General features: G+C 42.0%; 1 protein-coding gene across 1 annotated transcript in view; it reads left to right on the forward strand.

Annotated features, from left to right (window-relative positions):
* Nucleotides 1-14,647, forward strand: part of sept6 (septin 6) — a 36,172-nt gene that overhangs the window by 16,903 nt on the left and 4,622 nt on the right. Inside the window, 5 exon segments of the mRNA XM_034181780.1 lie at nt 4,672-4,833; nt 6,562-6,658; nt 12,157-12,325; nt 13,915-14,047; nt 14,207-14,397. Coding sequence (XP_034037671.1) covers nt 4,672-4,833; nt 6,562-6,658; nt 12,157-12,325; nt 13,915-14,047; nt 14,207-14,397 — 752 coding nt within the window.

The raw sequence follows: 14,647 nt of genomic DNA on the forward strand, positions 1-14,647 counted from the left end.
ATAGTGCAGTCACTTTCTGAAACATATCAGAGGGATGCATACATCTGTTGGCACTGTGCTGCTGTCTATATTTGAACTGTTTGCTATATTTGTGGCTTATGAAAGCTTTCCAGGCTCTTTGCTTGCATACAGATTAACTCCAGCCTTGCTACTCCATTGGTGTAGGTTAGCTGTGAAATGCAAACACTGCCTCATTTTGCTAGGTCTCTCTTCCCCAGCATCTTATTTGCATGGAACTCCTGGTTTTTGTACAAAGAGTCCGCTCAGTGTTTGCCAGTGCAGTTGTGGCTTCCAGGCACATGCCCACAGCAGCAGAAACGCAGCTAGTCCTGGGTCTTCTTGTATTTATACACTTGGCATGGGTATCTTCAAACGTCAGTCTGCCTTGAATTTCAACTTGAAGCTTGAGCTTTGGGGGCCCACAGTTGTAGAGGAAATAATTGCATGTGTACCAGTTCCTATTTTTCTCCTCTTTTTCCTGCATAGAAAGAGGGCCTCAATTCCTCTATTAGATTTTGGTTTTGTTCAGTTTTATTAACATCAAACAGGTGATAAGTATGTCGTTCTCACTGTGTTTTGTACAGTAACACTACCTCTAACCTTAGTGACATGAAATTTGGGGTTCCACAGGCGTCCGTCTTAGGCCCCTGCTTTTCTCCCTTTATATAGTACCCCTTGGGCACATATTACGGCGTTTTGGGATTACCTTTCACTGCTATGCTGATGATACTCAATAATACATGCCGGTAACTGCTGGTAATCTCGTTCACATAAAATCCTTAGAAGATTGCCTTGCATCAATGGGAAGTTGGCTGTCTAAAAATGTCCTACTTTTAAACTCTTATAAGACTGAAATGATGGTTCTTGGTCCAGTGAGACATTGTCATCAATTTGACCAGTTAATGCTCAGCCTAGGCTCGTGTGTCACACATCACACTGACAAAGTGAGGAACCTTGGGGTAATTTTTGATCCTATATTGCCCTTTGACCTCCACTTCAGAAATATTACGAGGACTGCTTTCTTCCACCTGTGAAATATAGCAAAGATTCATCCCGTCCTGTCTATGGCTGATGCTGAGAACCTGATCCATGCGTTTATCTCTTCTAGATTGGACTACTGCAATGTTCTATTTTCTGGTTTACCACAGTCTGGCATTAGGGGTCTCCAGTTGGTTCAGAATGCTGCAGCCAGACTTTTGACATGAAGCAGAAAGTTCAACCACATAACACCCATTTTGGCATCCCTTCACTGGCTTCCTGTCCCAGTGAGATCAGATTTTAAGGTTCTGCTACTAGTTTATAAAATTGTTCACAGACTGGCACCTCCCTACTTAGCTGACCTAATTAAACCTTACGTACCGGCCCGGGTTTTGCGTTTTCAGGGTGCAGGACTACTTTGTGTCCCTAGGGTGAATAAGAAGTCTGAAAGTCATAGCGCTTTCTCTTGTTTTGTGGAATGATCTCCCTGCATCAATAAAACAGTCAGATTCAAGTCCAGACTTAAGACACACTTATTTTCCCTTTCGTATGGCTAGCATACTGGCATAGTATAGTTCTGTGCTTTTCACTCTTAATTCATTTTATTAGGAAACAGGTGTTTTAGTGAAGCTTAGGGCTAGTGGCCCGCAGTCACCTTAGTATTTCCTGTTTTTCTTTCTGTTTAATGCCGAGAAATTATACTGTATTTCTTGTCTTTCTGATGCCTGATTCTGTTTTTTTCTCTCTGTTTAAAGCTGGAATATCAGCAATCTTCAGTGGATAAAATATAGTCTGACGTTTCATATATATAAAATTACATCATATTTAGAACCCATTAAAATTTTTGGGGAATTTTTATTTCGTGGGAACATAGATAATTTGAGGGAAATCCGTAGCGTATTTCACCCCAGCGAACGTCAAAACCTGCAGGTGAATTCAAGCCGGAAGTGCGTTAGAGACAAGTTATCTGGCATCTGAGAAAATAATCTCCAACGAACAGTCCCATTTCCCCACCCTTTTTATGTTCAGCGGCTGAAAAATCGTTGTTTTATAGACCTAGATATCAGATAATAGCCATAACTGTACACTGTCAGACACCAGTCACCAGGCAACTCACCTGTCCAGAAGCAGCGCTGCAAAATCCTCGTGAGTTCGATCGCCAGTCTTTTGTTGCAGTTGCTCCCAAAGATCTCTTTGGTTCCCAATGTTCCTGTCGTTGATGTTCTCTTTTTCTTTCGCGCCAAATGACGTCTTTTCTTTGCACTTTCTGTGTATATCGCTGGTCTTCCTGCTGTGAAACGGTGGACCCCCCCCCCCACGTGACCTGTGACGTCACCCCGATGGCGTCCTAGCTATAGAATTTTTGGCACGTGCCAATAATTCAGAATTTGCTTCGATACGGACGAGTTTTAACCACGTTCAGACTAATATTTTGGGAATCCTTTATAGTCACACTTACGAACAAAATTACTTTGGTCCCCATCAAAATTCTAACAATCGTCTCAATTTCAATATGCTTCCTGGCACTCCAGCTTGAAGGTGCAGCTCCATCCAGAAATGGGTGTGGTAGTTGTGCTGGCGACCCTCCTGTCCTGTGCACCAGCAGCATTTCCTGTATCAAGGAATCAAGGAAATTTTATTGTCATATGCACAGAACCCTGCACAATGAAATGTGGCTACTGCATTTAACCCATCCTATTTGCCAGTAGGAGCAGAGGTCGCCATAAAAGGCGCCCGGGGACCAGCTCCAGATGTACATCCCTGCCTTGGTCAACAGCAGGGCTGAGCAAACCAACACCGACCCATAACAAACAAACACACACAACACCACAACACAGAGGCCGGCCCGGAACAAAAAACATATATATGAAAGCAAAACACGAGGGAAAAGGAGAAGAAAAAAAAACCCCTCATAGCTGCTGCATTACACAGCGGCAATGAGGAAAAAAAAAATCCCATCAGCACAAAAAAACAATAATCACAGAGACAAAACAAGGACACAGGACGACTAACCGAGATTTGAAAGGACAGTTTATATCAGAACAACTCCGGAAGGCAGCCAGTTTGGCGCCGTCAACGGCCTTGTCTGACAGTCTGGGGGGGAAGGGAACAGCCCTGCGCAGTCTTGAGAAAGTCCTGGACAGTTCACAGATCACGTCAGAGCTGGAGAAGCTGAGGGGAGGGGGGAAGGAACCAGGGAGCGAGGCTTAAGTGTTGATCTTCTGAGGAGGTCTTATCACAGCGACCTTGAAGTGCAGCTGTATTTGGGGAAGCCAAATGAATATGCCAGATTAACAGAAGCCTGAAAGATTCCACAGTTCTGAGAACAGAGTGCTCTCAATGCGTCTGAATGTAGAATGTTGGTCTCACAGACAGTCATAGCGGGTTTCCAGGGCTGCGATCTTCCTCGAGATGTCATCCAACGCAGCGGTTAACCCCTCGCCGACTGCGCAGCCACTGCCTTCCCAATCGAATCAATCATATAGGGCAGCTTGGAACGACCAATCAAGCTGCTTCCACTTTCTTGATTTTCCGGTAAACCAGCAGAGTGCCCGCACCACACATCAGAAAGCCGGTCACCACCAAGCCGAATGTGTACACATCTTCGACGTCCTCCACAGAAAGCGTGTAAAGGCACATGACCTGCCATCTCCTCCACGAGTCCATCATGTGACCCATCACATGCGTCCCAGCAGGACAGGTCGGGTCCTCCGCTCCCGAATGTCTTGTAGAAAAAATAGTGTCAATTGCGTTCAGAGACCACTTTAACAGATCCATTTTTGTCATTTCCAGAAGAGCAAAGCTGCAGCCTCACAGACAACACGCCACAAAAGCAGGAAAGATAAGGAGGGAGGGAGAAGAGAAAAATGCGTCCGTCTCGGTCGAGTGCAAGCTGGCAAAAATTATATATATTCGTTTTGTGAATTGTTCTGTAATTTGTGTCTGTAGCATGGCCCAAGCAGAGGGTCACCCCTTTGAGTCTGGTCTGCTGCTTGAGGTTTCTTCCTCAGAGGGAGTTTTTCCTTACCACTGTTGCTCTGGGGGTTAGTAAGGTTAGACCTTACTTGTGTGAAGCACCTTGAGGCAACTCTGTTGTGATTTGGCACTATTTAAATGAAAATAAATAAAGTAAAATAAATAGTCTGTGTAAGCATACGATTCGACTATTTTAACAGCATTGTGTGGAGAGTTTTAAAGAGCTGTAGAGCTAAATGATGGAAGGCTGCTGCTCTCTTTGTGTTCTGTTTTAGCTCTGTGCTGAACAACTGTTACTGCTTGTTAATACACAAATGTTTCACTAGCAGAAATGAAAGAGCTCCAGAAGTGATATGTTTTACAAAGCCTTGGGTTTTGCACACTTTCTTTCTTTTTAAAAAATATTTCATATTACCACTACGACCCTGGGCTAACTGTCATGTATAGTGTTAGGTTGCTTATCCTACATGTGATGCAGTATAATTATGATGCTGAATGATTTCTAGTAATAAAATTCTGCTATTTGATTTGTAATGTTTAACCTTACAGTCATTTTAAAAAATGCATCATTTATTTGCCAAGTTAGACTTCACAAAGCAAAAGCTGTCACTGGCAGATATCTAGAAGATGCTCTGTATTTAGCTGTATGTTTTTGAAGTATTGTTTACACCTTTCTGATGAGACAGCTTACATAAGATCTCTTTTCCTCAACTACAGGTCAACATCATTCCAATCATTGCCAAGTCTGATGCCATCTCCAAAAGTGAGTTGACCAAGTTCAAAATCAAGATTACCAGTGAGCTGGTGAGCAACGGAGTGCAGATCTACCAGTTCCCCACTGATGACGAGTCTGTGGCAGAGATCAACTCCACAATGAATGTAGGACTCACCAGTTATTTCTGTGAAAACTACCCTCAAATCACTTCTTAGTGCACTAAAATATTGCTTAGCTCATAATACAAATGAAGGGTTTCACATTGCTTAGATTTACTTCTTGTTTTATTTTTAAATAATGAATGCAGTACAACAGTTTCTTTAAAACAACATTTGCGGTACAGGTGAGTCAGGACCGGAGCTGTCTGTGTGCTCAGGTTGTCAGGATATCATATCATGCAGAGAGGACTGTGTTCTGAGCAGCAGTAGAATTATCCAGGTCATCCTGCAAGGAATCAGCAGTTTGAAAAGGGCCTGCAACTGGACACATTGAAGGAGCTTGTATACTCTGCAATGTTTGCCATTTCCAAATGAGGTTTCTCTCTCATGATCAAATCTTTCAGTATGACTGGTTGGAAGATGTCTCGCTGACCCACAAATTCATAGGTCACAGCCTTACTTGGACCAGACTAGTTAGACATGGTGAGGTGGGAGAAACTATTTCTAAACAGAGCTCATCAGTGATTTTATACAGTCCAAATGTGCCCTTTTAGTCATTTTTACTGAGTCTGCATTCATGTGTCTGTAAAGAGTCCAGCAGCTATTACCTTCTGTAAAATAATCCGTAGAAATGACCTCAGGTTATATTAATCCCATACGAATACAGACATCAGAAATATTATCTGGAAAAGGTGTTTTCCACCAATTATCTCAATATAGAAAGAGATCTATATTATTAAAGAGGCAACATCATCTTGCCTTAAAGAGGCAAGATGATCACTGAATGTACAGCAGAGATTTTACATTCACACAAGTTTTATTCACAGAATTTCTGTTAGTCTTTTCACACATCACAGCTCTGAAATCATGTGATCATGTTCATGTCAGCATCTCACCTCTGTATGTTCCCTCACTGTGCATCTTTGGACCACTTGATCTGCTTTTGGTGCAGAGCACATTGTGAACAGGCTGCGCACCTCTGCATGCAGATTAAAAACACCAGAAAGTCCATGGGATGGCACACTTTTGTGTTTGTATGAGAGGTGCTTCACTGCTTTAGTACATAAGGTGCACGCTGCTACACAGTGTTCACCTCTGCACAGCCAAGACAACAGGCAGGGAGTGAACCTGATAGGTAACCAGACAGAAGCTAGATGATAGAAAAACCATAACCATAGAGATGAATCCAGTCTATTTAGTGTATTTATTTATTTATTTTGGAGAAGGATGGTCATGTGTCAGGCCTGTATAGCCCAATCCATCTCTGTCATTTAATAAGCTCTCTTGTACAAATTTGTCATAAATTTGTGAACATCCTATGGTAAAATGACATTCCTTGTTTCCCCATATAAAATGAATCCCATCCAAATAGTGTAGTTAACCCTGCATTGCATTCCTAATCAAGATAGCTTTGATTAACCTTTTGATTAATCTTTTTTGCAAATATTCAATTCAGCGAATTTTTATAGTGAAAAATCAAAACAAGTTGCACCAAGGCGCTTCACAAGGGTAATGCCTAATGTTACCCACCCCCTGAGCAAGCATGCAGGCCATAGTGATAAGCAAAGCTCTCTCAGCATTTTTTATTTTATTTTTATCTTTTATTGTAGGGAGAAACCTCAAGCAGACCAGACTCAAAACTAACAAATCAAAGTTCAGTGAGCAACCTGTATGTAATCTGCAATCTTCTGTTGTTGGCAACATACTAATTATGCTGTAATTTTTCATTCACAGAGCCATTTACCATTTGCAGTGGTGGGTAGCACGGAAGAGGTGAAGATTGGGAACAAAATGGTGAAGGCCCGGCAGTACCCCTGGGGGACAGTGCAGGGTAAGCATGGGTCATATCCTGCACAGGAAATGAGGGCAAGCTGTTCCAGTTATTTCATTCCCTCATATTCATTTTCTGTTCCAGCAGCTGTAGCAGAAATACACTCAACAAAAATATAAACGCAACACTTTTGGTTTTGCTCCCATTTTGTATGAGATGAACTCAAAGATCTAAAACTTTTTCCACATACACAATATCACCATTTCCCTCAAATATTGTTCACAAACCAGTCGAAATCTGTGATAGTGAGCACTTCTCCTTTGCTGAGATAATCCATCCCACCTCACAGGTGTGCCATATCAAGATGCTGATTAGACACCATGATTAGTGCACAGGTGTGCCTTAGACTGTCCACAATAAAAGGCCACTCTGACAGGTGCAGTTTTATCACACAGCACAATGCCACAGATGTCGCAAGATTTGAGGGAGCGTGCAATTGGCATGCTGACAGCAGGAATGTCAACCAGAGCTGTTGCTCGTGTATTGAATGTTCATGTCTCTACCATAAGCCGTCTCCAAAGGCGTTTCAGAGAATTTGGCAGTACATCCAACCAGCCTCACAACCGCAGACCACGTGTAACCACACCAGCCCAGGACCTCCACATCCAGCATGTTCACCTCCAAGATCGTCTGAGACCAGCCACTCAGACAGCAGCTGGAACAATTGGTTTGCATAACCAAAGAATTTCTGCACAAACTGTCAGAAAGCGTCTCAGGGAAGCTCATCTGCATGCTCGTCGTCCTCATCGGGGTCTCGACCTGACTCCAGTTCGCCGTTGTAACCGACTTGAGTGGGCAAATGCTCACATTCGCTGGCGTTTGGCACGTTGGAGAGGTGTTCTCTTCATGGATGATGCGAAGGAGATGTGTTGCACTGCATGAGGCAAATGGTGGTCACACCAGATACTGACTGGTATCTCCCCCCCCCAATAAAACAAAACTACACCTTTTGTTTTTGCAACATCCACAGACACATGTTCTATCTAGGGATGCACTGATCCACAATTTTTCACTTCCAATCTGATCCCGATACCTGAATTTGGACATACCAATACTTTTCCAATCCGATACCAGGGCCCGGTTTCATAAAGCAACCTAATCTTTTAGTCTACTAAACTTTCTTAGTGGGCTCCAGTTAGTCACCCAACATTATCCGTCTGATCACATTTTACATTGATGGCTAAACTTGTCGATTAGCTGTCTTACCTTAGTCGACTGTTTTCACAGGCATAATGGCCTCGCACGTGCCGTTGCCGAGAGACGGCTCCATGCGCAACAGTTTTACTTACTTCCGGGTTGGTCATTGTCATGAACTAACGAACGATTGTTTCATTAACTGGCTTTATTAACAGTTACGGACCCATACGAACTGCAGAACAACGTGCTTAGCACTTAAGGTGCACTGACGCGAGCATGCCTTTGACTCACGCGCTAGCACGAACTGTGTCGTGCTGGAGTGTAAACTCGTCATTAACGGGTGCAGACAGGATGCCAGAGGGGCGACGGTGCGTGCTATTGTGCACAGAGAATTTTGAAATGTTAAAAAAATCTTTGACGCACAAATGTCGTGCTATGTGCCGCAATTTAATCTCCAACACTATGTGTAGCTCGTCAAGTGGAGTAAAGAAAAACTGAACAGAGCGAGTGGTGACGTCAGCGGAGCGCATCAGAGCGCAGCGTGCCTGAAGTATTCTAACAAGAAGTTAAATCTGTTATAAACATACTTTAACAGCTGCACACAAGAAGGAAAGAACACGCAACTGTTTTATCAAGCCATGAAAATGTAAACATGACAAATAATTACCTTTTTAGACGGGTCAAAATGCTTTCTGCAGATAGTTAGGCGCGCATGTGCGTGCGAACGGCTCTGGCTGCAGCCTCCTTTTTGATTCAGGATGCGATTAGAGCTGTTTTCAATGGTCAGTTTGCAGAAAAAATGATTAATCAGCCACGAAAAAATTATTTTATATACGCAGCGTCCAGTGCAGAGCACATGGCATCCGGTAGAACAAAGAACAGCGTCCAGCTGTGAACACAGCGGGTGGGATCGTCGCAACGACGTTCATGCTATTGCGTGAGTCACAGGCATGCTCATGTCAGTGCATCTGTAGCCTAGCAGTTTCACTCTTCAGTTTCTTCTTCTACACTTTTGTCAACCTTTTTGTGCACACGTTGCTCAGCGTAACAGCGACGCCCGGTGGCTCATGTGAGAACTGTCACAAATACATCTTAGTCGTCTTCTGCAACCACGTCCAAAAACAGACGAAGTTCATCTTTTGAAGGAATACAAACGATGTAGGGGTGCTTTTGAGTATTCCTTCAAGTGGTGGTACATGGTAGCTGGCCTTTTTTGAGGTTGTGCATTGAAGTTGATTAAAATAATATTAGCCTCCTCTGTGCCAGGCTAAAAAGTTTAGTCTGGTAACATGAAACTTCAGCCGACTAAGTGTTTGTGCAACAACTAACGTAAAAAAAAGTTGTCAACTAAGTGAGTTTATTCAACTAAACAAGATTACGTTGCTTTATGAAACCGGGGCCAGTGATCTGTTTGCTTTAATATTATTAGTATCATTATTGTTTATTTTACGAGGTCTGTTAGAAAACTATCCGACCTTTTTATTTTTTGCAAAAACTATATGGATTTGAATCATGTGTGATTGCATCAGCCAAGCTTGAATCTTCGTGCGCATGTGTGAGTTTTTTCACGCCTGTCGGTTGCATCATTCGCCTGTGAGCACACCTTGTGGGAGGAGTGGTCCAGCCCCCTCGGTGGATTTTCATTTTCAGGAAATTGGCTGATCGACTGTCGCTTTGCTTCATCAAAATTTTTTCAGAAAGTGTGAGAGACAGCCAGGTGGAAACCATTTGGAAAATTCATATGACTTTTGGTGAAGATCTTATAGGGATCACACAGATTAAGGACAATTACAACTGGATTAAAGACGGCCCACAGCGGCGGATGGCGGGCTGCGCACCGAGCGGCAATCGACAGGCTCAAACGACCAGATCATTTCCAAAGTGAACGCTTTGTTGATCCGGGACGTCGTCTGACTACCAGAGAAATGGCAAGACAGCTGGACATAGCACTTTTTCGGCACATTCCACTGTTACAGGAGTTTTTGTAATGGAAAGAGGAGCGGAGAAATTCGCCACGGAGCCGCTCATGGCGCGGGACGAAAGCACCTCCGTGTTGGTCTCACAGGACAAGCCCTAACATGCCCAGCTCTTGTACCATTCGGAAAATTCAGACGGCTTTCGGTGGCTTTTGAGTCGTGTGACTGTCTGAGAAATTGTGGACGAGCTGGACATGCCACAACATGTCCTGTGGGGCTTCATCACGGCGTTGCTTTTTGTTCTGTGCCCTGCGTCTCCGTCCCGACGCGCGAAGTCCTCCACACGTCTTTTCATGCCGAAAAAGTGCTGATGTCAAACTCTTCTGCCATTTCTGTGGTAGTCAGACGACGTCCCGGATCAACAAAGCGTTTACTTTGGAAATGATCTGGTTGTTTGAGCCTGTCGATCGCCGCTCGGTGCACGGCGCGCCATCCGCCGCTGTGGGCCGTCTTTAATCCAGTTCTAATTGTCCTTAATCTGTGTGATCCCCATAAGATCTTCACCGAAAGCCATCTGAATTTTCCAAATGGTTTCCACTTGGCTGTCTCTCACACTTTCTGAAAAAAGTTTGATGAAGCAAAGCGGCAGTCGATCAGCCAATTTCCTGACAATGAAAATCCGACGAGGGGGCTGGATCACTCCTCCCACAAGGTGTGCTCACAGGCAAATGACGCAACCGACAGGCGTGAAAAAACTCAAGCATGTGTACGAAGGTTCAAGCTTGGCTGATGCAATCACACATGATTCAAATCCATATAGTTTTTGCAAAAAATAAAAAGGTCGGATAGTTTTCTAACAGACCTCGTATATGAGGATTTCTTAAAAAGGAGACCTGGAAGATCAGCTACAATTTGCCAGAAGGTGTATCTAAGATGAAAGCCTAGATTCGATGTTTTGGTGAAAGAATTAGTACTTATATTTTTTATAGACTTAAAGAGAAAAGACAGCACTATCTCTCTGTCTGTCTGTCTGTCTCTCTCTCTTCTTCTCAATTTTCAATTTCAGTGGAGCTTTATTGATATGGGAGACATATGTTTACAGTGTCAAAGCAAGAGATAAAAGTAAAAATTAAGTTCTCTCTTCCTGTCTTGTTTGCTCTCTCTCTTTCTCTCGTTCATTTCCCCTCTTTCTCTCGTTTGCGCTCTCTCTCTCGCTCACTTTCTCTCTTGCTGTTTTCGTGCTGCGCAAACTTCGAACTTTTTGGAAACGCAAAGCCTTTCAACTGTAAAATCAACCATAAATTTCTAAATGTATCATCAGTGACGCTCACGCGCAGGACTTTGGTCTCAACCTTAGTTCTATCTCGTCTCAAATTCCATTTTTTTAATTTCCCATGCTGCTATATATTTCATTTCAAACTTGCCCACTTACTTGGCGCCATGTTTCTCCCTCAATTTGGGAGCTTAACTCCACTTGTTAACGGATGCTAACGTGAGAGGTAGAGCAGGCATGTTGATGGAATAATACAAATCAAAGTTGCTTTTGGGATTTATTTCATCAAAGTTCATCACACTCTAGTCACTTCTTCCTCGTTTAGCATCATTTTAATTTGGCAAAATACAAGATGATCACATTTATTGTTTTTGAGTTGTTGTGTACACAAGCTGGCTGTGATGGAGTAACTCACTCAACCACTCATTTACATTTTTCTCTACAAACCTCTGTTATCATCACAGAGAATGGGCTTGAGACGTTATATGACATTTGGTGTGGACACCAAATGATATCATACGGCCTGTTGATGAATGTTGCTTTTCTCAGGGAGGTATTAAAATATCTACTGGAACAGAAATCACAGACAATATCAATGTATAAACCATGGGCATGAAATCTGGTACTGATTCGATCACATTTGCTGACTTGAGAAATTATTCTCTAATGTGCTGCTGGTACCAGGTCATAGGTAGTAATGTAATGCATTCTGTCACCATTGTGCTTGGTATACTTGTTGCATCTCATATGATCTTTAATATATCTATCTGTAATATAATTTTAAGATTATCAGACCTTGCCTTTGGACTGACCGACTGGTGAAAAGTCCGGTGACTGTAGGGAAAGACCCAAGCCGTGATCCTTTCGGGGGCACGTAAGACAAACGGGTCATTTCTGAGCTTGGGCAGTGTCTGGGGTGGCATGTAATTTTTTTTTTTTCACAGCACTGCTCGCACTGTGTTCCTGCGTGCACAAAACCGTTGCAGCGGCATCATACATGCCTGCCAGTCGGCTCGATGTTTTCATGGTTCGCTCATACGAGCTGTTCTGCCGTGATTCACCCTGAGTTGTACTTACTCATACTATGTGTGAAGGAGCCCTAAGAGTCGTGCAGGGCTGCTGGATATGATCTATAATGGTATCACATACAACGCTGATGTTTTTCCTTGTAGTGGAAAATGAGAATCACTGTGACTTTGTCAAACTGCGAGAAATGCTGATCAGAGTGAACATGGAAGATCTGCGAGAGCAAACCCACACACGCCATTATGAGCTGTACCGCCGCTGCAAACTGGAGGAGATGGGCTTTAAGGACACAGACCCTGACAGCAAACCCTTCAGGTAAGAAATTCAAGTCTGCTTACATACAGCGAGAATTTTTTTTTCTTTTGTTTTTACCACTTGAGATATACCATCTCTTTTTCCAGTGAGGGTTTTTTATGCTTTTCTTTCTTGGGAAGTGGTAATCTATAGGTTATAAAAGCAGCCTTGTGACGAGTGTGTTACGTTTCTCTGCTTGACTGGATGATAAAGTCTGGGCAGGCAGGGTGACAAAACAGCACTTGTTTCATTATTACCAATAAAGTGATCTTGAGCAAGGCCAATAATTTCCCTCTGCTGAGCTGCCTTGTATGGCAGTTCCTGATGGATGAAAGTGTGAAACATCTCTGTAAAGCACCTTTTAGCATCTTATCCAGTTGTAGATGAAAAGTCAAGTCAAAGTCAACTTTATTGTCAAATATGCTGTACATGCTCGACATACAGCACAGATGGAATTTCAGTCCTCTCAGACACCATGGTGCAGAGTATGGAATAAAAACTACTACTATGCTAAGTAGAAAAACTTGCCTTAAATACTACTGATTTACAAAATAAAAATAACAGTATAAACAGTGTAAGCAGTGTAAGTATAAGTAAGTAAAACAAAAACAAAATTACATAAAACTACAGTGCAACCATTTAACAGTGCCTGATGGTAAACCGTAATGTAATATGACTGGTATTATTAGTATTAATAACTTGTGCCATCTGTGTGAATAAATCCACTGTAATCTGTATGAAATTCCCCCAAATAAAAATACTTTAAATATATATTTTAGTATGTTTATTAAATCATATTAATGAAGTATATAAAATATCCAAAGAAAAACAGCTAATTATTTTAATAGGTTCTTTAGTCATGGTATTTGTGAAATATGAGCTTGTCAATAAAATATACTTTATTTTGATTACAGCCAATAAATTTGGCTGTAATCTGTAGAATCAGCAGTCTTTTCTTCATGCAATTATTGGGGAAATACCAAGAAACATGTTCCACGGTTTTTCCAAATTACCTATTTGACCCAGTTGCAGTTGATAATCAGTAAATGTTGTCATTGTGTTTCAGTACTGTTTCAGTACTGTTTCCTTATTTTTGTAAATTTACTATTCTTATATGTTGTATAATTGGCTTGACAGTAGCTTTGCATTAGGTGTGATGTTACGGCAGCGCCGTAACACCTAATGTTATCAGTAACTGGATTTATAATGTGCTCAAAAAATACATACATACTTTCGTGCTAACATAAATACATTCATGCTAACAATGGTAACGGGATAATGTTTACCATGAAAACTCTCTAACTTGCTGTAGGTAGTATTAAAACTTGCTAGCATAACATGTTGTTATAGATGCTACAGATAACATCACAACTCACTAGCATTATAAAATGCAGTGCTAACAGACTACCGTTAGCGTTAAAGAACATAGTTACAATCTTGCTTAAACAAATGTTTTTGCACATCTTTCGGTAATTGTACATGTTCCCTGAAAAAATGATGAACTATGTGCTGTTTTGGTGATTTTGCCTGACAGACTAATGTATAACAGACACAGATTTGGCCTGTTACAGTTATGGTATAAATAGCATAAACTGTCTTTTTGTTCTCAGTCTGCAGGAGACATATGAAGCTAAGAGGAATGAGTTCATGGGTGAGTTGCAGAAGAAGGAAGAGGAAATGAGGCAAATGTTTGTCCAGAGAGTAAAAGAGAAAGAAGCTGAGCTCAAAGAAGCAGAAAAAGAGGTGAGCATTGTTATTGGTTCTGTCCTTGTCCCAAATGTCTCTTATGGATCAAGTTTTTCCTCTCAGTGCAACTACCCTTGGTTAAATAGAGTTTTAAAAAGTAGGTGTTTCTGTAATTTAACCTAAATATTTTTTAATTTATTCTTCACTGCCCCATAGCTGCATGAGAAATTTGACCGTTTGAAGAAGCTTCACCAGGATGAGAAAAAGAAACTGGAAGAAAAGAAGAAGACCCTGGATGACGAGCTCAACATGTTCAAGCAGAAGAAGACTGCTGCAGAGCTCTTGCAGAACCAAGCTCAACAAGCAGGGGGCTCCACCACACTGAAGAGGGACAAAGAGAGGAAAAAGTAAGTATTTGTTCTCTTCCTTTAACTTGTTTTCCTCATATCAGTGGTGCAAAAGAGGTAATCAGTTTGGAGATAAAAACCCTGGCTATTGTGAATCTGAGACGAACAAGAACACAACATGATGATTACATAGGTTGGTGTCTGTCTGATGCCAGATTATTGTCTGAGCCCTGTTAAAAGAAAAAAGTGTATTCATAGGTGCTTGGATATAGTTTTCAATATATCTAAAGGTGCGAATGCTTTGAAGAAT

Source organism: Thalassophryne amazonica, chromosome 11 (assembly GCF_902500255.1).
Source record: "Thalassophryne amazonica chromosome 11, fThaAma1.1, whole genome shotgun sequence".
Lineage (NCBI taxonomy): Eukaryota > Metazoa > Chordata > Actinopteri > Batrachoidiformes > Batrachoididae > Thalassophryne > Thalassophryne amazonica.